The 22,467-nt window shown below is 47.5% G+C and overlaps 8 protein-coding genes and 1 non-coding gene across 9 annotated transcripts; 2 read left to right on the top strand and 7 right to left on the bottom strand.

The window, feature by feature from the left end:
* Window positions 1–1,098: 1,098 nt before the first annotated feature.
* On the bottom strand, window positions 1,099–3,014 carry BDW43DRAFT_293597 (uncharacterized protein). Its single transcript, XM_032043840.1, has 3 exons — window positions 2,675–3,014; window positions 1,477–2,618; window positions 1,099–1,405 (listed from the first exon to the last, which is right to left on the bottom strand). The coding sequence occupies exons 1-3, from the start codon at window positions 2,916–2,918 to the stop codon at window positions 1,280–1,282; spliced, it is 1,512 nt and encodes a 503-aa protein (XP_031894439.1). The 5' UTR covers window positions 2,919–3,014; the 3' UTR covers window positions 1,099–1,279.
* A 432-nt stretch (window positions 3,015–3,446) lies between these two features.
* On the bottom strand, window positions 3,447–3,518 carry BDW43DRAFT_t229. The gene has a single exon. It is a non-coding gene; the product is annotated as a tRNA-Arg (tRNA).
* A 716-nt stretch (window positions 3,519–4,234) lies between these two features.
* BDW43DRAFT_316654 (uncharacterized protein) lies at window positions 4,235–4,741 on the bottom strand (the record flags this gene model as incomplete). The annotated part of the gene is made up of 2 exons (XM_032048352.1): window positions 4,235–4,339; window positions 4,394–4,741. 2 exons carry the CDS (start codon window positions 4,739–4,741, stop codon window positions 4,235–4,237), a joined length of 453 nt encoding a protein of 150 aa, XP_031894438.1.
* A 413-nt stretch (window positions 4,742–5,154) lies between these two features.
* BDW43DRAFT_316653 (uncharacterized protein) lies at window positions 5,155–5,773 on the bottom strand (the record flags this gene model as incomplete). Its single annotated transcript, XM_032048351.1, has 3 exons — window positions 5,155–5,361; window positions 5,419–5,430; window positions 5,477–5,773. 3 exons carry the CDS (start codon window positions 5,771–5,773, stop codon window positions 5,155–5,157), a joined length of 516 nt encoding a protein of 171 aa, XP_031894437.1.
* Window positions 5,774–6,461: 688 nt separating this feature from the next.
* On the top strand, window positions 6,462–7,040 carry BDW43DRAFT_316652 (WD40 repeat domain-containing protein; the record flags this gene model as incomplete). Its single annotated transcript, XM_032048350.1, has 2 exons — window positions 6,462–6,566; window positions 6,636–7,040. 2 exons carry the CDS (start codon window positions 6,462–6,464, stop codon window positions 7,038–7,040), a joined length of 510 nt encoding a protein of 169 aa, XP_031894436.1.
* A 655-nt stretch (window positions 7,041–7,695) lies between these two features.
* BDW43DRAFT_293596 (pyrroline-5-carboxylate reductase family protein) lies at window positions 7,696–8,828 on the top strand. The gene is made up of 2 exons (XM_032043839.1): window positions 7,696–8,282; window positions 8,345–8,828. Exons 1-2 carry the CDS (start codon window positions 7,733–7,735, stop codon window positions 8,647–8,649), a joined length of 855 nt encoding a protein of 284 aa, XP_031894435.1. The 5' UTR covers window positions 7,696–7,732; the 3' UTR covers window positions 8,650–8,828.
* A 1,397-nt stretch (window positions 8,829–10,225) lies between these two features.
* BDW43DRAFT_304477 (major facilitator superfamily domain-containing protein) lies at window positions 10,226–11,807 on the bottom strand (the record flags this gene model as incomplete). The annotated part of the gene is made up of 5 exons (XM_032045610.1): window positions 10,226–10,655; window positions 10,720–10,748; window positions 10,788–11,128; window positions 11,431–11,523; window positions 11,597–11,807. 5 exons carry the CDS (start codon window positions 11,805–11,807, stop codon window positions 10,226–10,228), a joined length of 1,104 nt encoding a protein of 367 aa, XP_031894434.1.
* A 345-nt stretch (window positions 11,808–12,152) lies between these two features.
* BDW43DRAFT_242444 (uncharacterized protein) lies at window positions 12,153–15,530 on the bottom strand. The gene is made up of 6 exons (XM_032039692.1): window positions 14,252–15,530; window positions 14,084–14,201; window positions 13,991–14,028; window positions 12,846–13,935; window positions 12,706–12,789; window positions 12,153–12,649 (listed from the first exon to the last, which is right to left on the bottom strand). The coding sequence occupies exons 1-6, from the start codon at window positions 15,451–15,453 to the stop codon at window positions 12,200–12,202; spliced, it is 2,982 nt and encodes a 993-aa protein (XP_031894433.1). The 5' UTR covers window positions 15,454–15,530; the 3' UTR covers window positions 12,153–12,199.
* A 3,295-nt stretch (window positions 15,531–18,825) lies between these two features.
* Window positions 18,826–20,658, bottom strand: BDW43DRAFT_323764 (major facilitator superfamily domain-containing protein; the record flags this gene model as incomplete). The annotated part of the gene is made up of 6 exons (XM_032049822.1): window positions 18,826–19,118; window positions 19,180–19,538; window positions 19,610–19,808; window positions 19,855–20,082; window positions 20,243–20,465; window positions 20,632–20,658. 6 exons carry the CDS (start codon window positions 20,656–20,658, stop codon window positions 18,826–18,828), a joined length of 1,329 nt encoding a protein of 442 aa, XP_031894432.1.
* Between the last annotated feature and the right edge of the window lie 1,809 nt (window positions 20,659–22,467).

Here is a 22,467-nt window from a genome sequence, read left to right as displayed (position 1 = left end):
GTCTACGTAGCAGACTTTAGGTGATATACGATGTGTGTTTTTGTAACGTAGCAAGCAGGGCAGATACTATAATACGTGAAATATCATGTTTTACGTCTCCTTCACTATCCTTTCTCCTCCAACCATTCTCTGTCTTACATTCTGGTCCAACATTGATTACTCACTTTAGAGAACCTCTGCCTTCTTCTAAAATCTAGCACAATCAAGGGACTATCTTGTTTACTTTCTAATAGGAGTGTCCAAGCTATCACAAGGTGACATTTATCTAGATCAAAATATACACCCTGTTTCTAGCATGGTCTTTCCCTTCCCATCCATGCAGGCTTTAGGTCTCAGATACACAGCGGTAAACCGGTGGTTACTGAGTTTTGGGCGACATAGTATAGCCCATAGAGATTCGTTTCCGCAGACTTTGAAGCTCTTAGCTACCGTGACGAGTATATTGGCATACACTTCTCCAAGGTTGACGTTGATAACCTTGAAGTTGTCCGGGAAGCAGGAATTAGGGCTATGCCAACTTTCGTTGCTTTCAAATATGGAGAGAGGGTTTGATGACGTCGTGGGTGATGCCAATCCAGACAAATTGAAAATTTTTGTAGTAAAAAGCGAAAGGTCTGTCTGCATAATGGGTCTTCGCTCTACATAGAAGCAGGATAATGCGAGAGTGCAATCATACCAATCATACAATGATACAGTGATTATGTTTCCTCCACCGCTTGGACCTAATCTACTGCACTTTGGTTTGTGGCTACCAAAGCAACCAATTGGTGTCCCCATTCTTCCTAGGGGGTCACGAACTTAAGTGTTAGCTGAGAAATAGCTTTTAGCTCTGGTGCGATTTCGTGCCTTGTGTGCCAGTATCCTCGCTGAGAAAGAAGCCTCATCAAGATATTGTAACAGACAGCCCTGGAGTGAAAGCAGACAGTGATGGGCGAAAGCTTTTGTGCTATCTAGAAAATTCGGTACATGCACATTTCCCGGGCATACGACTGCTCTTGTCTACTATACCTTACATACTGCCTAGAGAGCAACCATCTACCCAGAGAAGACGTGAGCTTGGGAAATTTACTTGTCGCAAAAGAACCATAGGAAAGTAAATTACTATGCAAATGAAGTTCATATTAATAACTAACCCTATCAATGTGTTAACAGTGATGGTCTAACCCCGAAACTCAAACAAATCTGCTTAAAAGCCCACAGCAGATTATCATTACGGCAAACGCCAATTATACGATCTATTCTAACGGGTCCTAGTCAACGCCACGAACGGGTCTAGAAATTACAGCACCAGCCGAGGTCCATGGTACTTAGTGCCCTCCGAAGCGAAAGCAGTGATTGACTCTTTCGTCCGGTTGGGAAAACCGTCGAATGATCTTGCGTAGGTGGCGACCGAGTGGGCGACAAGCTATGGTGGAAGTTCGGGTTAGTGAGATACCAAATAGGGTCATGAGGACCTTCACAGCGGTATGTTCTTACCTTAGTGTTCCACTCCCATGCAGTCAAATTCACATTGGCCACGCCATCACAGAGCTGGTGATAGCACGGGTCATACCACTCGCCGGCCACACCGCCGAACATCTCCTGCTCCTCGGGCGCCTTGATACCCTCAGCTCCAGTGGCAATACCACCTCCTGGAATACCGTGCTTGATGAACGCGTCGTAGTCACTGCGACCATCAAACGGGATAAAAGTGTGGTTCAGGTCATGAGAATCATAAAAGTCGACGTAGAGATCGCGCAGCTCCTCCGATCCGACCGGGTTAACCGCGTTCGTAGCATTGTAAACCTGGTAGGCAAAGTTCGGCGACCCGAGCATATCATAGTCCATGAAGAGCCGGATCTTCAGGTTCTCCTCGGGTGTCAAAACGGACACATAGTAATCCGATCCAAGGAGACCTTCCTCTTCACCTGCCCACCAGGCGAAGCGCACGCAGTTGTTAACCCGGTACTGGGTCAGGAGGGTGGCAAGCTCCAGGAGAGTCAAGCTACCGGAGCCGTCATCGTTAATGCCCGGTCCCTCAGCGACGCTGTCACTGTGGCCACCAAGCATCACGCAGTTTTCCTGATCGCCATCTGTTGTCTGAGCAATAATGTTGGTCGTCTGAATGGTCTCGACAATCGCGTCCATGTACGCACTACCATCGACCTCCTTGCCCTTCTTCAGTTTCTCCAGGACCGGTGTGGCATCCTCATCCGAAAGACCCCAGGTGGCCACATGGTCGGGGGTTGGGTTACCCAGTGTGCCACTAAGACTGCCCGGTTCGTTGTTATACACCACGGCCGCGACCGCGCCAGCTTTTCCGGCCAGGTCCGACTTCGTACCAAACGGACAGGTGCCACGGCTAATGAACGCGATAGCTCCAGACACGTCAGACGGGAAATCAGACGCGTCACATCCGAAGTTAGAAACCGCGACCACTGGCGCGTGAACGGGCTCATTGTTCTTGGTCGGCGGCGTCAAGCCCATGGGAGTCGCCGATTTGGGTACATCATGACCGAGGACGAGACGGGACTCAAACACATTGCCCGTCACGGCAGGGAAGGATTGATTGGTGATGGTGTAGTAATCGCCCAACTTGGCGAGAGCGGAGTAGATGTAGTCGATGGTCCCGAGGTGACCTAGGATATCGCCGGATCAACGATTGTTAATAAAGGAAGATGAATCAGGAACCTACCTTCGCTTCCAATGACACGAGTCGGGTGGTTGTACTCCTCTTCCCCGAGTTCCGCGATTTTAAACAGTTCTTTGGCTCTCTTGAGGAGGTTTTCGGCTTTGACACCACTTTGCAGGGCTGAGGAGCTGACTAGCTCCTTGTCCGCGGTTATGGGAACCTGGGACTGTAACAGGGGAAGTTGGACAGAGCCCACTTCGCCGAGAAGTAAGGTAGCGATCACTACCTCTGAAAGCTGCAGACGCATAGCGGCGTATACTTGGGGTCAAATCGAAGGTTCAATCAAGGAAAAGAGTGAGTCGAGCTGAGTCCGATTGCGGAGAAGCTGAGCTCTTGTTTATCCAGGAGGCTGGGGGCTTGATCGATCACGCGATAAGCGATAAGATAACAACCATCTTGAGTCATGAATCATGGATTTCACAATATAAGGACCTGTAAAGTTGTCCGTTGTCTAGTTTCCGGCGAATAATTATATGCCAAATAGTGACAGACTACTGACTCTAATTGGATTACTGGGGCGCAATTTACCGGAAAGGTACTAGTAGGTTAAAGATTAGAAAGTAGTAGTACAATTATATATAATACCTCTCAAAATATCCAAAAACAAAACAATTCATGCCGGATGGATGATTAGTAGTACTCACAGATGCTGTAGTGAAATCCGAATGAAGAGCACCTTCTGACACGACTTTCTAATTAACGATTTGAAAAGATGAGGCAGAAAAAAGAAGAATTCAGGTTAAGAGAAGACGAGATTCAGAAAAAAGCAAAAGGATGACCGACGCAGGATTCGAACCTGCAATCTCTTGATCCGTAGTCAAGCGCCTTACCATTGGGCCAGCCGGCCAGTTCTTGGAGAAATTGTTTTTTATTTAGCTATATATGGCAGGGATTTAGTCACATCGAGGCCTACCACATATATCCAGCACTCTTCTGAGCAGTTGATGAATGGTGCAAAGTCTCTTCATTTAAATAGCTTCGCGTGGCCATTGCCGGACGCGGATAGTTTTGTCAGGTCACGCTGCCTGACTATACCCTGGATGAAAACGGAGTACCCTCTTTTCTTTCCATTTTCCATAGACTGTAGTTTACTTGGATGAGCCCTGAGCGATATAATGTTACCCAAACGGGATAGACTGTGGTTCACATATCCCATTCTCCATTCTTAGTTGTAGTCGGCTTCATATGTGATTACATCAAAGATAAAGCATATATATGACCTTGGAACCATTATGATTCTCAGTGTTCACAGAGTGAGAACGTTTCTTGAGCAAGTGCCGAGTTGTGCTCGTCAATGAAAGCCTTCCTCTCCTCCATTAATTCCGCGCGCCATTCTTTTGCTTCGCCTATATTAAAAACATTATTATGAAGCTCCAAGGTTCTGCTGCTATCCATTTTATGCAGCCAATCTTCTCTCTGAGGTGGTATATTCTCCGTAGAGATAATCTGTATATTTGGATAAACAAGTAAGAGAGCAATAATTTTATACCTCCTGGAGCAGGGGGCCGTTTTGCTCGCAGCCAAAAATGTCCACCAACCACTCAATATGGTCTTGCTCGTATCCTATGTCGCCCTCTTCATATCGCTTTCTTGTCGAAAGGCGAGCCGGCTATCGGTAATATTATAGCTACTAAAATAATATAGAGCCGTCGCGCAGATATGTTCATTCTGTTCCTTGTTTAGCTGGCGGCATCGCACTGGCTGTGGTCACTTCTGGCTTACCATTTGATCTTCCACATGCCATGAACCTCCTTCATAAGTAGGCTTCTCTGGCGTCAGTTCGATGCTAGTAATCCTCACGATGACCTGCAATCCTTTATCTTTGTAATCCTTTCGAAGATCAAGACAACGGATATCTTTTGGAGAAAAGGTCTTCGGCTCCGGTTGTTGCACAGCTCGCATACTCTTCTCCCATATCGAGACCCGGTCCCGGTAATCTTCTTCATCCTCATTTGGCTCTCTTTCAGGCCTCAAGTCTTCCGGAGTAGGTTCGTAAAGAGCCTTGGTATATTCTATACGAAGGTCGATAGCCTGGTAGCGGTGCTTTCTACCCAGGGGACCGAGAGTCATATTCCAAAGTGGGATAGCACAATCAATTAACCCTTCAATAGTGGAATATAAACACTCGAGCATCCGAGGATGAAGATTATTGATGTAGCTTGTAACCTTGCAACCAGAACCATCCAGAAGCTTCACATTGCACGGCAGCCATTGGAATTTCTGACTGTACGGCTTGTGAATGCGGCCTCCAAGCAAGGACGTCTCTCTGTTTAATACACCACTGCTTGGTGGGATCGGAAGTACTTCCCCCTGTCCGCTTTTCGACAAACATTCTTCCAAATTCACCAACTAGTCCATTAAGATACGACTGCGGCCATAAACCAAAGGAAACATCGAAGGGTGGAGCAGATCGACCACCTTGTCGTCCGAGCCTGGATGGAAATCCTTCTCTAGTATGGCTTCTAGACTCCATAAAGCACGCTCTAAAGGAAGTTGGATAGATTTCGGGACCGCAGTATCGGTCTAACCACATCTCCGTGATATACTGTAACGGCACCTGTTTCGGAGAAAATCAGTGCTTTGTGGCGCACCTCAGCAATCACATAGTTGAACATTTGTTCGCTTATATCAAGTGTAGTATTTTGTGACACTTCGGTACGCCATCGGGCGACAATCTCGTCATCGAACACCTGGCGAGCGTTCACTATTAGTAACAATGGACAAGATACAAGAGCTAAAGCGCATACCTTTAACTCCCACTGGGGCTTATCAGTGATCTCATTAAGTGTAACATGGCAAGTTCACGGCGTGTTGTGAGCGGTAGCCTGTAAATTTTATCAGTGAGGAGCTGCTCATTTGTTCATCTATAAGCACTGAATTAAAGAGGGACTCGTACGCTGCGTGACCTTTTTGGATATCCTCTGTGTTTAATACAGAAGGAAACAATCGCTTTCTGGCACCTTGAGGGTTGCGGACGACTTGAGGGCTGGGTTTGCTATAGTCAAATAGCTGTCTTCCACCGAAAGGTATGAAGTCTAGCGGTAGAGTAAACTCGGGGAGGTAGAATTCCCAATGCTCGGAGACATCAAAGGTTGAATCCATTGTTCCAAAGTTGGATAATTTCGGATGCAATGGGGATATTCAAAATAGATGCCGGAGATTGGAGTTTTATATCCTTTTCCTGGGATCGTTAAAATGGGATAAAAAGCAACTATTGAAGTCAATCAGTGAAGCCCTTCAATAAAGCCTCGCTATTTAAATTCAATGTAATTAGGATTGATTTATCTGCGGCGTTTCGTCGTTGCGAGAAAGGAAAGGCTATACAACAGTCATCAGGCAAACCTCCGCCAAGACGGTGCCGCCTGAATGACCTACCAGGTGGGTTCTAATAAGTATTGCGTTAAGCCTTTTTCAAAGTATACCAGAAAATCAACCTACCATTACGCGGACTCACTCTTTCCGTGGATGATACTCATTCTGCTCCGACACACCCTCTACTGATGAAGCCTCCTGTTCCGTACCTCTCGTATCCTCCAGGGCTTGGAGTCAACTTGCAGATCTCACCTTTGACGAGCTGGCTCCATCACAGAAAAAGGAAGGTGGAGACTGGGCCTCAGTGATTAACCCTGAGATACCACTTGCCTGGGATATAGATCGCGTTCATGACTTGAGACATGATGGTGCTGTCTACTGTATCCAGTTCAGCCACGATGGTAAATATATCGCTACTGGAGGTGATAATGGCGTTGCGCGGATATTCGATGTCTCCAGTGGGATTGAGGTGGCCACTATGGATGATGAAGAGAAGGATAGGTATAATGCTTGTGTGACCAGCGTGAGGTTCTCAACTGGCAATGAATTCTTAATTACTGCTCATTTTGATGGCTACCTTCGAGTGGGTCTTCTCACATTCTCGGATAGACGCGACAGGCACTAATGCTCGCGCAGGTTTGGGAGGATACAGGCAAGCTTCTTCGGTGTGTCTCTTATGGAGATGGGAATACGCGTTGCTCGTTGGATATGTCATCCGATGGCCGCTTCATCGCGTTTTCTCAAGCGGACAAAAGTCAGCGTTTGGAACATTGGACAACTTCCTGATGCCGAGCCACAATATACATTACTGGCAACAAATGACGTTTACAAGGTTGCGATATCTCCCAACACCGAGCATATCGCTGCGAGGTGCACGAATGGCTCAATTTGTGTTTGGAGCGCGAAAACAGGGTTAACGAAGGAGCTGCTGGAGTTAGAGGGTCACGATGACACTGTCCTCTCCATTTCTTTTGCGCCAGACGGCCAACATCTTATCTCCAGCAGTATGGATGGAACCGCCAAGATGTGGAATATTGGTTCGGCGGCGAAGATATAACATGCGATGGACCCCTTCAGATTTTTAGAGGCCACCAGGTTTGCACCCAAGCATTATTGAAGCAGCTTATTGCCGAAAAGAACTAAAGCTCTGATTCTAGGATATGCTTTTGAGCGCGTGCCCTGATCCCAGCGGCAGGTGGGTCTTGAGTGGCTCAAAAGATCGGTCAATATATATATGGGACACTAGTATCGGTGTTGCTCAATTAAGACTACAAGTCCATCGAAACTCAGGTAACTATATCTTCTCAACAAAGTGAGTTAGATACTCAATGTGTTGAATTCTCAATCCTCGTATCTAGTGTTGGATGTTGGTTGGAACCTAGCGGATAATATCATTGCAACTGGAGGTGGTGACTGGCGGCTACAGCTGTGGCGATATGCTGGAGTACCTCGTGAGGAGAATTGAGGCCCTTCTTATTTCTGGATTGTACTATACTATACTACTCCGTAGATAGTGAGGGACGGATGATATTTCCATTTTGGGACACTTTTGGATCCCCGCAACCCGGGCCGGGTCCCGGTACCGCCTTCTCGATTGGATGGCAGATGGCGCCGATTTCGGTTGGCGGTCTGATAGTGCCCCGCCTTTTTGAACATGTGCAGTGGGGGAAATTTAACGATTATATCAAGCATCATCTCGAAATTCTAGTCAACAATTGTCTACCAACTTACTATATTTTCCGCTTCACAATGCCTTCCCTTCAAGAGAGTAAGCTCTCCTTTATTGGCGGTGGCAACATGGCCTCCGCCATCATCGGAGGCCTGGTGAACCAGGGCGTCCAAAAACAGAACATCTGGGTTTCCGAGCCATGGGACGTTAACCGGGAGAAGATGGCTGCCCTGGGAGTGCAGACCACGACTGTCAACGTTGAGGCTGCAAAGGACGCCGATCTGGTCATCATTGCCGTCAAGCCACAGGTTACCAAGGGCGTGTGTGAGGAACTGGGAGCTGCCTGGTCGCAGCGTACGACCTTGCCCGTTATCGTCAGCATTGCTGCCGGAATCACTCTTGATAGCTTGACCCAATGGCTCAAGACCACCGACGGACGTACAGCACACGTTGTCCGTGTCATGCCCAACACCCCCGCTCTCGTTGGGGAGGGCGCTTCTGGTCTGTTCGCTAGCAAGGATGTGACGTCGGAAGAGAAGGAGCTCGTCAATGCTGTTCTTGGAAGCGTCAGCAAGGCTACCGAGTGGGTGGATAAGGAAGAATTGCTCGACGTCGTTACTGGGCTGTCTGGTAAGTTCTAGCCCTCCCTGTGATCACCGGCCTGGGAATGAATGGGCGTTAACATAGATTAGGTTCGGGACCCGCCTACTTTTTCGCCATGGTGGAACATCTGATTGCCAGTGCCACTGCTCTGGGTCTGTCAGAAGAGCAGGCGACTCGGCTGGCTTCGCAGACATGTCTCGGTGCTGGTAAGATGCTTGCCGAGTCGTCAGACAGCCCGACTCAGCTGCGCAAGAATGTTACTAGCCCGAACGGAACCACATATGCCGCCCTCCAAACATTCGAGTCCTTGGGCTTCAAGGAGACTGTCGATAAGGCAGTCAACGCGGCTACGTCTCGTGCAGCAGAGTTGGGAAACACCCTTGGGAAGCAATAGATATCACTCTAAATTGCTGTGTCAGTAACTAGTCAATGAAAAAAGTACCGCATGTGCTTCAGAAGCTAATTAGCGTGAGGGGCAGTAGAGCGAGTGTAGCTGAAAGGCATATTATATTCGAATATTCTGGATTCTTTATGTAGACATACTTAATCTGTAGTAATATTAGGGCTGAAATTGACCCTGATGAGCGAACAAGACGGTGTGCTGGTTGGACAGCGGTTCGCGACAGTCACTACCCGGTCTCGAAAGAAGAAACAATCCATGAAGCACTACCAGTCTCCTCAAAGTAATAAAAAGAGAACGTACTCACAGGCAGTGGCGGACTGTCCCTTTATACCACGAATAACGTAATGTCGAAGCCTGTCGCTGACGCCGAGGAACAGAACGTCAGCGTTCAACCTGTTAGTCTGGTCCAAGCCTACGTTGTGGTCAATGGCAGCCTCCGGATGATTGGATCCAAGAGTTCTGGCAGTCATATCCATGGACATGCACGCTTTCATCATGAATGCAAATAAACCCTGACCCATTTTAGCTATAAACCATTCCTGTCTTGGTTAGGAAACTTGCTTTGGTCCGAAGGTTTTTGGAGCTGAAGCAGGAGAGCTGTCGCGTTGCCGTCACGAAATGCATAACACCAGCCTAGAACCCTCAGAGCCACATACCCTCTATCCAGATCACGGACATCATACGGGAAAAGCAAAAACATCACCCTGCCTCGCGACAAACTTCACTCCCACCGGATTTCCGTCGGTATCCTTCTCAGGATCCAACGGCGACTTCCCAAGCAGATATGCCTAGTTCCATGCAAGCCGGTATAAACTTGATGGGCGATAGAGTGGTAGTTGCGGGGTAGGGCGACGGAGCGACGGACTCCTTTGAGATATTCCAGTGGTCACCTTTCTTCTATTCGGTTGTTTTCATGGCCTCTAGCGAGCCCTCGAGGGTTCCGTTGATTAGGACGTTGCAGTAGACGAGGACGGGAGGATTTTGGGGGAATGTGGTTGACAGGCATGGTGTGCTTTTATGATAAGATTGAGATAGTACTATTCTGTGAGTTGGGTAGAGGAGAGGAGACTGGATGTATAGGTATGTGTGTGGGAGCCTCTCTTGGTGGTGAAGCGGACTAGTGGCCGAGTGGCACACTACCCCACCTGGGCTCGAGTATTAGTAGCCAGTGAATCTATGAGGAAGGGCCATGCAGCAGGCCGGATCGCAATGGGTTTGTTGTGCGGAGATACGGATTGATCACTGTAGTACAGGGTACTCTGAGCTTATGATATCAGATTGGCAAGACATTCCGACGCCAGATCAGCTATGCTTTCCGGTAAGATAGAATAGCCAATACCCAGACTGGATTACTGAGAAATACAACTGTTCCAATAAGACTATTTTATTATGTCACTTAGACTTAAGTGTCCCCCTCTGTTCCCGGTTAATTTGATCTTGCTGTGGAGAAATGAAAGACAGTATCATAAATAGCAATGAGTGGAGTTTATCATTCTACATCTATAGCATCCGCAGTAAGAAACCGAAATAATAACACGCTTATGGCAATGACAATACAAGAGAGGTCTCAGAAAATGGCCTTTAATTTCAGGCCTGTCTGATGCAGGCGCACACCCGCTACCAGGGTAGACCCTACAATCAAGAACACGCCTGAGAAGACTTTAATGCCAGTGTATGACCCATTGGAGTGTTGCCAAATGGCACCCGCAATGGGATTGGTGGTTAAGCCTCCAATAGACGCGAAGAGGAAAAGGAGTCCGGTTCGATATCCAATTTCAGCGAAGGAGGAGAGTTTCACAACTAGGCCAGGGGCAAGAGCAACGTATGCACCGGTGGAAAACCCGAAGAGAATGTCAAAGACTATGTTCCCAGCATTACTCATGGCGGGTATCCACAGTGCGAGAACCACGATGCCAGCTATGTAGCTGATGACGACGAAGATGTTGTACGACCCTATTTTGTCGGCGAAGATTCCGGCACTAAGGCAACTAAAGAGACTGCGTATTTGTCTTATCAGTAAAGCCTAAGGCTCAAAGATCACAAAGGAAGTCGTGATCTTACCTGCCTGCGTTGAGAATCGCAACCAAGTGCTCGGCTTAATTACGACCCATGCCCTCTCCAATTGCTACGGAGACCAGGTAATACATGGGTACAAATATGCTGAAGGTGAGAATGAAGAACCCAACTATCAGCAGAACCGCCTTGAATTCGTGGAAAGGCCGTGCTAGAGTCTCCTTGAATAGTTTACAAGGATTTGGCGGGACACGGGACTTGATAGTGAGATTGGCCAGGATTAGGAGGAAAAGTATCATATAGGCTGAGACTCTCATTGTCCACGAAAACCCAACGGTAGGAATGAGCTTGCTGATAATGATTGGAAAGACGACACCACCAATGATTGACCCAGAGGCTACGATGCCGTACACTGCACCGCGCTTTTTGTTGAACCAGCTAAGGATCGAGCTCATCGCTAGAAGATGTCAGAGGGAAGGACTAGCTCGAAGAAGGGGGTGACTGTGCATATACCTGCTTGGAAGATTGTAGCTACATCAGTGGCGCTACATACACCTTGTGACAGAAGTATCTGATAATATCGTTTCGATATACATGTCATCATCAGTCCAAAGACGTGCATGAGCGACCCTACCAAAGGAAGCTGACGAGGACCGAATCTGTCGTACACCTGGCCTACAATTGGACCCTATGCCAACGATTAGTATCTGAGAACGGTCGAATTACGGTATGAATGAGATGGCCGTTACTATGGCAAACATGAAGAATATCTGCAGCGATGGAATCCATGAGATCTTCTCGAATACTGGTGCAGCAGGTCGTGTTCGTAGTAGGCCTGGAATACGCCGATGCCTAATAAAAGAAATGGCAAGATTTAACAACGCCTTTTTTACCTCTTGTTGAAGATGTGGAGTATGAAACACACTGTTTATCCATCCAAAACTGCAAAATAACACACACCACGCGCCGAGGACCATCAACCACGCAGTGAGGCCTCCATCGGGGGTCACGTCCGTTGGCACCCATAGCTGCTCCTTCTCATCCCTTCGACCATCTACCCAGGTCTTTTCTGATGACGAGTCTTTTGTTGTTCCTGATGGTGAAAGGGGGTGTCCTTTATTTGTGGGGCGAGACATGTTGCTTCAAACTGATTGCACAGCACACCGTTAATGATAAAACAAGTGAAGCAGAAATCATGCAATGGGATGCTCCTAATATAAGGGAGAAAAGGGTTTGCGTCAGTCCTTTGTTTTTATATAGTGTTACACTAAGTGCCGCCAAGTCGACGCGGCGGTTAAGACAAATGCCCGAAATGCCGATTTACTTCTGGGATATGCCTTTGCTACTAGCACCGAATGCTGGAACAGGCCTGACTATCGCCAGCTTATTCTAGTATTCTAATTTTAGCGCTCCCCAGTGGCAGATGATAAGTTAAAATAACCAAAAATCCTCTCTGAAGGCCCTGTCATTCCAAGACTCATCTATCAACTGGTACCTCATAGTAGTCTCTATACCCTAATATGAAGGTCTACAAGACAGCATCCCTGGTGTCCGGCCAGCAATCAGCGATCTTTCCATCGCTCTGCACAGAAACAACAACCGAGCCCTCTCCCCTCAAAGGATCCCCTTCCCAGACGACAAAGTCTCCAGCATAGGCTGGCACATTTCCACCTGGGCGAGTCTCTTTTGACCGAGTACCGAGAATAGTTTCGATGTTGGTCGACACGAGAGAGATTGCTTCCTTATCATTGAGCCCCGCGAACTTACCGGCCCACCGAGCCTCCTGCGCTAGACCATAGATATTGGAGTCGCTTTGGATTGCCAGGCCCAGCAAGACTCCAGCGTCGATCAGGATCTTTGCCGGGCTTTCGGTTAGTGGCGGGCCTGTGAGAACATCTTTCTTTTCCCAGTTAGTAGGTGCCCCGCGATTACCGGTGAGTATCACGGGTATATTTGCTTCGGCAAGGGGTCGGGCAACCTATAGTGACGAATATGTTTAGTAAGTAAGTGAGAGATATTGGGGTTGAGGCTTACAGAAACTGCGCCATGAGCTCCGTATACGACAACATTGACAGAAGGGAAATCCCGTTTGATGAGAATCAACTGGGAGATATCATGCTAGAGAAACTTAGTTAGAGATGATGTAAATCTGCACATGAGGGAGTGGGAGGTACCTCGTTGTAGGCTTGAACAACTACAGGAATATATCCGTTGGCGGCCTGTGCATATATGCTGTGACTGTCTGCTCCATCCTGCCCGCCTACCGCTAGTAACTGACGCACACGTTCAATGCCAGACGAGACCGTCGGCGTGTCATCACCTGGAGCGATAATCGTTACCCAACTGTAATATAAGCTAGGGTATATGATTTGGTTGAGACATGTCTTACCTTTGGCTGACTGGCCAATAGCGAGGTGGAGCGCGACATCGTCCTTCCAGATGCCGTCCTCCAGAATTGTGGCTGACTCGCTGGTACGTAGACCGACGCTGACTCCTTGGAGAATACCTCCAGTAAAGCGAGGCGCAGTGATGACTTTCGTAACTCCTCCGAGTCTAGCTCTCGTGAAAGCCCGACCATGCAGATGCACACCATACTTTGCAAAATGAAGACTCTTCTTTTCGTTTAAAGAATCCCCGCCTTTCCCAGCAGAGCCATCTGCAGTAGAGTCCTCTGAGGGAATAGCCTCAATGCCGAGGTTGTTTCCAAACGCAACGAGACCCGGAGTAATGTAGCCATTATTCAAGTCAATTTGTGTGATATTCTCATCTCTCCCTGGTGAGGGCAGACAAGTGGATCTCTTATCAAGGCAAGCAATCCGGCCATTCTGCAGCAGTAGTACAACATCACCGCTATCTTCGCTGAGGGAAGTAGATGTGTCCAGTAAAACTTTCTTAATAGCAGTAAAGAGGATGTTTGACGAAGGGACTTGAACCTTCGCGCACACCTCGTTCTTCTCATGTTTAAGAATCGATGGTCGAAATAATGGCGTTTGAGGGGGCTCTACAGAGTTGGGGTTACGGTAGATCACTTGATCTAGGGTATCCTCATCGTGCAGAACAGTGCGACCGTCGATAAACACCTCAAGGGGTGTTGCACCGACTTGCAACGGGTGATCATCCCATATGACTAGGTCAGCATCGTAACCGGGACGAGCGTATCCAATCCGATGGCCTTGCTGGATAGAACGAGCAGGAATGGATGTGACTGATTGCAGGGATTTGTCTTCTGGCAGGCCAAAAGAATGGGAAACAGCAGCTTGATATCTGGAGTCGGTAGGGTTAGAGTCTTGGATCTCAGAATGGTGTCACCGGTACCTACACCAAGTATTTTGCATAGTTGTCCTCGCCAGTGTGGTCCTGAACACCGATGTCAATTGTATGATTTTGCGAACCCTCGTAAATTTGCACATACTGATTTCAAGGCGACCTTGACTCCATGGTCATTTAGAATCTTTGGCCCTCGTAGATTCGCTCCGTATGCCTCGGCCTTGAAGAGGGAGTTTTCCGCAAAGGTTGCGATAGTAATATTTCTGTAATATATCAGCAAGTGGTATTGACGTTCCTGAGCCGGCATACTGACTCTTCGAGGTGTCTCAAAAGCTCTGGAACCTGCCATGCCTCTAGTGCATGGTGGAAAGCCTGCGGATGGACACCAAACTCATGGAGTACGGAGAGCATGCGCTCAAGGTCCTCGGGCTCATAACAATGCACATTCACATTCAGCTCGCCTTTAAGAAGTGCGATCAAGGTTTCTAGTTCGAAGGACTCTGGTCGCTTTCCTTGGTTTCGGATGAAATTTGATATGTGCCAAGCCCTAGCAAATTTGGTCTCCTTGATATCCGCCGCCGCTCGACACCAAGCAGACTGTCGTTCGTGCAGGTCTCGCGCTTCCTCAAGGCGTTTGCGTAGTAGCCAAACAAGACCAAGCCTCGTGTTACCGTACACCCTTTTGGGGTTCTCCCCACATGCCATTTTGAGGTATCGCTGTCGACTATGCTCTGGGATACCGTAGTCCAAAAGCAACTCCCCCACTACAGGTTCTCCGTTTGCCCCAGAAAGCGGCAGGTTCTTGACCAGATATGCTTCACCGCCGACAATATTTGCTGACCCCGGTAGTATCAGGGAGGAAGTAACGCCCCCAGAGGCGATAATCTTAATAGCAGGATCGTAGGGCTTGAAGCCATCAATAGCGCGCACGAAAGGGGTTATGGGTCCCAGTAATGGACGCTCATTAACATCATTGGTGGCCGGAAGCTGAGGGAACGGGAGCAATAAGTGGTGGGAATGCATGTCTACTAGCCCGGGAGTAACAAATCTCCCACGGGCGTCGATAATATGAGCATCTTCTGGGATGGGATTGCCTTGGCCCGTGGGAGACACTGAGCGGATTACACCAGATGTAAAATGAATATCGAATGTCCCATCGCGGGTGGACTCCCCGTCGAAAAGTGTAGCGTTGTGAATAACTACGCTTCTCTTCTGGCCGGAGATCGGATTCCAGCGTTCGTTCCGTCTGTCTATGGAGGCAGGCTGATCATTGATCCTTTGTTGAGTGTCATAGCATTTGTTTAGGCCTTCGGTAAATAGACCGGTTTCTTTTGCATATTTTGGACGAGATATGAGACTGACTTTTGATTCACCATGAATCAGGGCTGTGAGTACTGCAACAAATAAAAGCGTCCACAAAGGTCTTCGCCAGGTTCGCAGCCGACGATGTCTTAATCCTTGTGCGTATTTATGGCGAGGAGCCTCTGAGAGAGGAAGGCCACCTTTGGCGGCCATCGTTAGAATGCTTGCACCGTAGGTACTCTTGTCCTGTGTCTGGAGGAAGAATCGTGAGATTCATGTTTTGCAGGGACATCGATCCTATGAGTCTTGGCTACCCCACTCGAACTTGTTACTTCGCCGAACAAATCAAGGATCTCGGCTTGTGCTCATTGTTGACACTAGTTGGCCCTACTCCGGCACTGACCTTGCGCGACTGTGGGTCGGAAATGCGTCAGTCGGTGAAGTTCCTGCACGAGGATAAGAGCTTATGTCACAATATACCTCAAACATGACATATCAGAACATAGACGAATTCTTGTCTTGTCGCCATTATCCTACGACAATACCTATGTCCGGTTTCGGCGTCCAAATTGGCTGTTGTATGCGAACCTATCATTCGTCTGGGACCCAGAGGTAGCTACGCGATTGCTTCAAATTCAGCTATAACAATTGAGGGGATATGGATGCTGATATAGAAATAGTTCCACTACTTGATTATGGCTGTTATGAGGCGCCAAGAAAGGTCCCTGGGATAGGTAAACGAGGTGTTTAGTTGCTTAAACTGAATCCCTAAATCCGCTCCGAAAGCTAACGCTGTAATTCACATTAGGAGCCCTTCGCCTATTTTCTGTGCTGCCAATAGGTGAATGATGTATCACGAGCCAAAGGGCAGTGAGCCCACGTTTGAATATTCAAACGCCCTACAACAAACTACCGTTGAGCATTGGCTCTAGACATGGACAACCCGGCATTTCACAATATTATGAGCACAATGGTAAATCTACGGAGAATGAAGTGCTGTCGTTGCTATCCTTGGCAGCCTTCAGCTGTTCAATTTCATCATCGAATGTATCCACTATGCCGCTGAAGTCGTCGACCTTTTTCATCAGCTTTTGAGCTATGTCATTGTTTAGTTTGTCGTTATCTTTGGAAGTGCTCAGCTGATTAATGTTACTATCGAATGTAGGCCTCATGATGTCGAGAATGTCGATTTTCATCAGTTTTTGATTTATGACATTGTGCAGCTCGTCCATTTGACCATTGACGGCGTGTGTGCGATGATGGAGGCCCGTAAAATCAGCACTTCCAAAAAGGCTGTTCATTCACTGCAAAGTTCAACTAAATGAAGAACAAAAGGAGAACGTACCTTTCTAGCGTAGTGTCAAGTTGAAGGCGAAAACTCTGGATATCGTCGAGAAAGCCTTGGACTTTGGTTTTCTGTAACAGCTATGGCAGGCATTTTGTTGACTCTAGACGCAGCGCCAGCGTAGCTGCTTCCCCAAGGGTGATCCGGAATTGTTCCAAAGAGTGGAAGTTGATATCGAGCGCTATGCGATGAGGAAAGTGGAGATTAAGCGTGAGGCGCTCATCCACCTTGTACAATTGAGAGGCAGCATTAGCAACCTCTTCTCGAAATGACGCTCGTTCTTTGCAGTGGTGTTACATGGCGCGGTAGAGTAGATAAGCGAGCACAGACGGCTATGTTCTCTCAGGGTGAAGATGGCGCACGCAGCTTGAGATGCTAACGCAAGTCGCAATGTAACAAGTTACCTGGCACCCGATTCTCACCTATAAACCACGCTCTGTTAGATCCAGTAAGGGCAGTGATGACCCAATACGCAGCATAGCCGAGATCAGGGGATATGCCCCTGGTACATCGGGGGAATATGGATTATTACTGTCGCAGTGGATGGCATATGGCATTGGGGGGAGTAATGGGAACGAAAAGTCGAGGGTGTAGGACTTCAAAATGGTAACGTGAACTAATTTCCATGCCGTGGAGATTCCGTAGGCTCTTAGGTTTGGTTGGATCACGTTGCTAATGTTGAGGTGATGGTTGATAGAACAATCTAGCCAAAAATTTCACTTGGGTTGAGTAAGGGTCTAGGCAGGCCCGCCCATGGCATGCTTATGCGCCCAAATTACCTATATTGTTTTGAGCCCATCTAAATAAAGCCTGCTTAAGTGGCTAAGTTTTCATATGCTTAGTAGTAATTCTGTGACACTAGCCAAGTATGGAGTAGTACTTCCGCATTAGGGTGAGCTTATGTCTACAATATCTCAATAAGGGCTCAGCTGACCACTAGATTCAACAATTATATACGGTACTGCTTGTCACTTGAATATGGGAGTGGTAGATGGACGCGATAGCTCGCCAGATTCTCAAGGGCGACTCGAGCTGGTGCCTGAGCCGTTAGCAGCCACGTATTAATTGACGGAAGATATTGTAGAGGTTACGTTAGAGGGATATTGCTATTCTATTAGTATCCCGGGGGAAGAAAGAAGGAAAAAATTGAAAAAAAATAACCTAAAGCAATTTTAGCATTGGATTTAGAGAAACCATAGAAGAGTTGTCAACCTAAAAAATACCTTGAGATATCACGTATTGGGACCCTCTACGTGTCCGGGCACTTTTGGTGGTCAGGTCGTATATTTTGGTTATCAAGCGTTTAGGTAGTGAGACCAATTTGCGGAAGTACTATATATACCCTTTTCCAAGCTACCAACTGACGCTACTACTCCTAGGCTTCTTGGTGGCACCTAACATCGAAGTTATTGGAACGCACAGCACCCAGAATAAGCAATCCCAATAATGAGTGTCGCTGAAGATAAGCATTGGAACACCTACATCCCTGGCGGAGCTCCAGTTCCACTCATTTACGGGCTTCGTCTTTCTATAGCTATTCTAATTTGATGACATATCATCTTGAGCAAATAGTTCTCTTCTCAGCACCCTTGTCATCTATATTTTGCGTATGGTAGCATGAGACTTTGGAATTCTATTCGACACTGACGCGGTAGGGATTCTCATCAGGGTTTCTTCACACCATCCTCTGGAGATACTTTCTGGTTTCATGGATTTTTAGCCACTCTAGAAACCCCACTGAGCCGGTTACCAAGGCTGTCCAGAAATCTAAATTTTTCATATATAAGAATAAGTACATGGGATTGGTCGCTTATGTGATCATTATCTTCCTCAGTCATCTTAGACTTGTTTGATACATTCAGTAGCATACTCAAGGCTTTGGGGAAGAGGGATCTCGTATTATTTGCTTAAGCACCCATTGCAACGGAGGAATGGGATTGCCCCATCTCTCATGATGTTTTCTCGGAGCTAGCATATGGTCTGGACGGATCGTGACATATGTGCTGTCTACCTTTCTTCCCGAAGTGGCGTTGGCCTGTGGTTCCCAGCTACGCATGTGAATTCTATACAGAGAAACAACTTGCCGGCATAAATTATGAATAAAAATGACGAGGAATGCATTAATCACAAAACCCTGACCGTATATGTATGTTACCACTCCCTTCTAATAGTATCCCCCTGGCTCCTAACTTATGCCGGGTATAACACATATGGCTTAGGCACGCATCAGGCATGGATACTTAGAACTCGGGCAAAGAAATGAACCTTGACTTCTTTCGCAACACAGCACCATACTTCATTAGCAGAAAAGGCACTGGAAGGGCTAAACAGGATATACCGCCGAGAAGGCTAGATGCTGGAGCGATCCTAAGATTTTCAAACATCGGCTGAGCGGCCATGGGCAGCGCACGTGCGAGAACAGAACGTAATATAGTGTTCGCCGACACCACACTAGCAGCATAGGGTCCGTAAGCGTCTACCAGAAAATTCAAACACTGCTGGAAAACGATAGTGAATCCGGCACCGATAAGCCCTAGCATTGTTATGTCAACGTAAATTCTAGAAGGACAGGCCTTTAGTAATGCATGACATACCTCCGACCACTGGTAGCGGCCACGGGTATCTGGTGGCTGCGGTCCAGCCAAACCAAAACAGACCTCCTGTGAGTAGGATTCCGCCGATGAAAATGGGAGGAAGACGCGCCTCGGGAACGGGCTTGCCGTTGTTCTTCTGGATGGCTCGTTTGTAACGCGGTTGATTGAGGAAATTGACTAATGCTGCACATGAAACGCCAACTAGGATCCCGAGAAATGGGAGGGTTGATGGGACTAAGTGCCAGTGCCTATGCTCTTCAAAGACGATTGGGAAGACCCCAAGGGTCAGGTAGATAAGTGCGTAGGTGAAGGAGGCGTAAAGGGCGGCGAAGGTAACTTGCGATTCCGTGAATAGCATGCTGTTATCTTCGTTAGCATCAGGCGGGTGCCTTGTTAGAGGCGAGGAACGGTTTGACTCACCACAGCGGACGGCTCATGTACTTTGTGAATATGGTTTTCAGAATTGATTTTCACATTTTCATGGGGATTCCAATATCGCGAGTCGCCGGTTTCCTTTCGGAGCTTCTGTGCCTTGCGTTTTAAAAGGACTGGAGCATACGTTTCCGGGAGGCAAAGGAAGCAGATTACGGAGAGAGATAGAGCGACAATTCCTTCAATATATTCGGCCCCTGTGCCTTTAGCAACTCATTGTAGTGTTGAGAAGGGTCAACTTACATCGCCATCCGAGATCAGGCTTTATTACTACAGCCGCACTAATGATAGGTCCAAGAGTCGGGCCGCCAGTTATACAAATGGAAACAAACGCCATAGCAATCCCACGGGCCTCAGGACCGTATATATCGCCCAAAGCCGCTGGAATATTGCTAATTGGCGCCGAGGCAAATATACCACCGAAGAAGCGTGTCAGGAATATACTCTGAGCATCTTGACTTGTAGCAGTACCTATACTAAAAAAGTCCGAGTATGAGGAGGGCGGGTAGCATTCCGATTCTCCGCCCGTTCAACTCGCTGATTGGAGCCCGAATTATGGGACCAAATGCCCAACCCGTACGCCATTAGTGCTCCCCTCTTGCTACAGTGGTTGTTGTCTGAAGTAGCAAACCTAGAACAAACAGGGCCACAGTCCATGGGGCCACCTCGGTGCTGATATTTACATATTTCGCAATAGCATTCTGGGCGGAAGATGTAATTGACGAACCTAATGCACCGACCATTGCTAGTAGACTCATTTGGATGACAAGCCATATCTTGAATAGTGGATGAAAATTCTGGGGATTGTCGAGAACATCTCTCTGGAAGGTGACTAAAACATGTGGAACTTGCCCCTGGCGTTGGCCATTTTCTTGAGGAAAGGAAGGCTTCGAGACATCTACCTGACTCTTATGGATGAAGCCCGTCAAGGCTCTAGAGACAGAGCGACATTCCGCTCTTATTAGTATTGTTAAGTTCTTCATTTGTCTTTTGATAGGACTGAGATAACTTAACCTAGACCTCTGCCAGGGCAGATTGGGGGGCCATTATATCTCTAAGAAATTGCTCGTTAGCTTCATATATGATATGATATCCATATCTAGGCGCCAGCTCCCTCAAGGTACTCAATGCTTACATTCCACCCAAGCCTTCACTAGCATCGGGTAATGTGCCCTTTTTAGTGGCTGCCCTAACCCATTGATGTCGGCCATCCCGATGGCCGACACCGAACAGGTCCACATGTACTACGGGAGTAGAGCACAGGACTCATATACTAATGTATCCTACCACGTACGAAAATGGGTATCATTTGTTTAACTCAGAGGAGTAAAATAACCTTACTGCCCGATGAAGCCATTGGTAAATTATCCGATTCATGGCATAACTCAACATTTACTACCCTTAACACGCTGATGATATGTTGTCATCCACAGAGTGATGGAAACAGATTTAAGTCTAAGTGTTAACGAAGCTGAGATATGGATATGCACCACCACCACTTTCTTACTTTTATTATACGATTTAGACCCTCCATAACAGTTGGATGGACCTCAACCCATTCAATTTGGAGTTTATACGTGGTGAAGAAGAGGTGGCTTCAGGAAATGGTACGCAGACATTGGCTGTTTTGCTGGGCCTACTATGGAGCGATGTGGGTATTTAGATATTGATATTATCTAATGATAAATACGGATTAGTTTTAGTTAATAACTATTGTCTAATGTTGATAGTCCTGATCAGTGTGATCCTCCTAGTCCTCGTCATCCTCTTCATCCTCATAGTCCTCATCGTCCTCTTCTTCGTCGCCCTCCGCTTCTTCTTCTGCCCCTCTTCTTCCTCCACATCTTCGCTTTTATGCTCCCCCTCTACCCCCAAATTGGCCCCATCAGTCCGTGGGCCGCGTTTCCCCCGTCACCCCCGCTGCCCCCACAGCCTCCGTTGCCCCCATCGCCGCCCCCCACTGGCTGCTGTGGCACGCCCAGATGAGTGAGAATAACTGCAGCTCGTCTTGAGACGAGATGCCTGGGGCAGTAGTCTCTCACCCGCCGCTCCACAGTCGGATAAGCTCGCACCCACTTGCTATTGGTGTTGCGTCGTGGTACGCACTGCCTCAATGGCCCTGGGTGCGTATATTCACATTCATAAACCTCCGTTTAGTAAAAGCACCTTCAATCGATACGATCTGTAGCCACTATGAGCCCCGATTCTGTACCTTCCATATCCTTAAGTGTGGGATGGGATTGCAGAAAGAGACAGGGGCGCGTAAATGGTGACGGAAGTTGGGACAGAGCTTCCTTTCCCTTCCTTTACACACACTCCACAGTCCACACAGACCGACTTCCCAGAGTGTTTTGGATTCTAAAGCTTCCAGCTGTGTAAAATAGCTCATAAAGATGAGAAATTCATAGAAAGCTTGCTCGATTTCAAGGACGGCACTGACTTGAATAGCTTCGGTTTGGCTATCGACCCCGAATACCTGCAAGATCCTCCGAAGGATCCTCCAATCTCGACTCTACTATATGAGTACGGGGTCATCAGTATGCCATTGCAGATCTTGAAATTAAAATAAAGTATATAGGATACACGGATATAGAGTCAAAGAAAACATGTCGTACTATTTAAATATATTTATAAAAATATAAATACGTATACGTTTATTTTCTCAGTATCGCCTACTGCTACCACAATGACTGCCGTTAGATTGTATCCAACCCACGCGGTTATTTTACAATTCTGGACGAGATTTCCCTTACATGAGGCCCTATGTTAACATTTACGGGCTGATTCAAAAGTTTCCATTAGATGGTTTGTCACCGGCAGGACTAGTAGGCAGGGCCTTTTTTTTTTTTTTTTTTT

Source organism: Aspergillus alliaceus (assembly GCF_009176365.1).
Source record: "Aspergillus alliaceus strain CBS 536.65 unplaced genomic scaffold BDW43scaffold_80, whole genome shotgun sequence".
In the NCBI taxonomy this organism is placed as follows: Eukaryota; Fungi; Ascomycota; class Eurotiomycetes; order Eurotiales; family Aspergillaceae; genus Aspergillus; species Aspergillus alliaceus.
The sequence above is the reverse complement of the archived record's forward strand: the minus strand, read 5'-3'. Positions and strand labels throughout refer to the sequence as shown.